The sequence below is a fragment of the Dendrobium catenatum genome, unplaced genomic scaffold, assembly GCF_001605985.2.
Source record: "Dendrobium catenatum unplaced genomic scaffold, ASM160598v2 fragScaff_scaffold_1030, whole genome shotgun sequence".
NCBI lineage: Eukaryota > Viridiplantae > Streptophyta > Magnoliopsida > Asparagales > Orchidaceae > Dendrobium > Dendrobium catenatum.
Window position 1 is genome coordinate 49,539 of NW_021319492.1, and position 2,642 is coordinate 52,180.

The 2,642-nt window shown below is 37.3% G+C and overlaps 1 protein-coding gene across 1 annotated transcript in view; it reads right to left on the reverse strand.

Moving 5' to 3' along the window:
• Positions 1 to 1,054: 1,054 nt before the first annotated feature.
• LOC110097388 (naringenin,2-oxoglutarate 3-dioxygenase) overlaps positions 1,055 to 2,642 on the reverse strand; it is a 3,879-nt gene continuing 2,291 nt past the window's right edge. Inside the window, exons 2-3 of the mRNA XM_020823748.2 lie at positions 1,561 to 1,989; positions 1,055 to 1,475 (exon numbers count right to left, since the gene is read on the reverse strand). Coding sequence (XP_020679407.1) covers positions 1,146 to 1,475; positions 1,561 to 1,989 — 759 coding nt within the window. The 3' untranslated portion in view covers positions 1,055 to 1,145. The remainder of the gene's footprint in view (positions 1,476 to 1,560; positions 1,990 to 2,642) is intronic.

A 2,642-nucleotide genomic window follows, 5' to 3' on the forward strand; every position in this document is an offset into this window, starting at 1 on the left:
AGAAGACCAATACCGAGTTATACCGAGCTGTACCGAGAAATACCGAGTTGTACCGAGTTTTTCTAGGAAAAACTCGGTACAACTTTTGTATAACTCGGTATTTCTCGGTTTAGCTCGATATAACTCGGTATTGGGTCTTCAAATGATGGTATTCCTCGTTATTGTTTGGTATTGCTCGGTATTTGCTCGGTACAACTCGTTTTTTGGCGGGATTTGGCCTCCGATCGGACGTTCCTCTGCGTCCGGTCGGAGGACGTAATAATTGTTCTTTTTCAACAGGCTCTAAAAACAAAAATCGCTATTCGACCTCCAATTCTAAATATTTTCTTTCTTAATCCTCATCTTTTATCTTCTTTCTTTGATTTTTTTTCTCCGTTAAGACAGAATCTTTTAAGAGAAATGAAATTTAATGCTTTAAGTTAGTGGTTTAAGAATTTTCAAGATTTTTATTAAACAATAATAATATAAAATAAATATAATTATAAAATTCAAATGACTTTCAATATAAATTCATACAATTTTTTTAGGAATTTAAAAATTATAAAAAAATATCCATAAATTAACTCATTTTATTTAAAGCTTTTTGTAAAATCGGTTTATAAACGGACACCTGACAGACTCAAAATCTCCATTTGTGCCGACAGGTGTCATTGACTTAAGGATTTTCACAGGTGTCTAAAAATTCTACAAAAATTAATAAGTGAATCAATATAATATATATGTTATGGTGAAGTTATGTTTTAGTTTGGACTCATAATGACTCATGAAAAAAAAAATTATATGAGTTAAAATAAGAACTATTATAAAAGGGTAAGGGATAGAGCGGGCACAAATCCTGGCTTACAAAAAAGAATATTTTTTTGCTGCAAATTAATGCTTTGTTTGGGATGATTTTCTTAATAATTTATAAACCAATTTTTTAGTTTAATTTTTTATTTTTATACTAAAAAAACTGCTTTAGAAAGAGCGATAAGTACTTCCAACCACCACCCCCCACACACAAAAAAAAAAGGCAATGGCTTAGTTTAAAGACAAAAAATAAAGAAGACTGACGTTACAGCTCCGTAAGACAAACACCACACTTTTATTCAAGGCAAACACATGAATAAATATAGATCATTAATTCGCCGTCGACGGGCATTAATCTACGCTAGAATTTCATTTAAGACCTTCGGCTTCGTTGCGGCGGAGCCAATGGCCTCAGCATTTTCCCCTGCTGCTTCCTCCTGCTTGTTCTCAGACTTGGCCATCTTCTTCAACCTGGCGAGCTCCAGGTCTCGGCTCATCTTCCTCCTATACATCTCCGCAAATGTGATGGCCTCCTCCATCACCGGCCTCTCCCCTTCCCTCACCGCAAGCGGGTAAACCACGGCCTCTGGCGCTGGGTTCTGGAACGTCGCGATCGAAAGACGGCTGCAGTTTGAGTTCACCACCGCCTGGTGGTCCGCGTTCTTGAAGCGACCGTTGCTCAAGTACTGCAAATTCACTTATGCACACTAAGTGTTTGACAAATTGATGCTTCAATTGAAATTTAAATGAATATGAGCGTGAGCAATTTACATGACCGTGGTCGCCGAGGTTAACAACGAAGGCATTTTGCACTGGCTGAACGGTGATCCAGGTTGCGCCTCCGTCCTTGGTGGCCTGGAGACCGCCGACTTGGTCTTGAAGCAGGAGGGTGATGGTGCCGGGGTCGGTGTGGCGCTTGAGGCCAAGTGTGAGATCAGGTTGCGGGCACTTTGGGTAGAAATTAACGACCAATTTCTGGTCCATTTCGATGCAGGCTTGGGTGAGAGCTTCACGGTCAAGTCCCATGGCCTCTGAGAGCACGCTGAGGAGATTGCAGGCCAGCTCCATTAGCTTGGCGCTGTACTCTTCTACGACAGTTCGCCACCCCTCAGGCTTGTCCGGCCAGCGCGTGTAGTCGCGGGCGGGGATTGGGTAGGAGAAGTAGGTGACGATCTCCCTCCAGTCTTGGACCACTTCACCCTGCATTAGCTCTCGGACATTTTTCCGCTCAGTTAGAGACTATCTTAAAATAAAGTGTAATTTACATAAATACCAAAAATATTCTTATGCATATCATTTACATTTCAATATTAACTTTTAATATTTTACAATCTCATATATAACCGGTCAATGGGTTGGCCCAAATTCATTCAATCCGAACCCATTCCATTTAATAAATAGACCAATAGTTGAATCCGAACTCAGACATGTTAGTAACTTGAATCCAACTATAGACCAATAGTTGAATCCGAACTCAGACATATTAGTAACTTGAATCCAACTGAATTATCCTATTTAATTTAAAAAAAATTATTAAGTTTTTAAAATTAAATGCAGTGACCATTCCCATTAGATCCCACTAATCTGGTTGTATTTTTTTTAATATTATAAATTTGTTTCACTAAAAACTTTCACGTCACTCAGTAATATTTTTTTTAACAAATTAAAACTATTAAAATATTTACAAAAAGGAGAGTGACATTTCCCAATATATTTTTAAGAAACGTTGCTAAAGTATCATATTAAAAAGAAAAGAAAATTTGGTTTTTATGTATCTTATAATATACACATATTTGAACAAAATATGTTTCTTAAATTTTTATTTGAGCAAATATATCCAAAATATTTAGTGA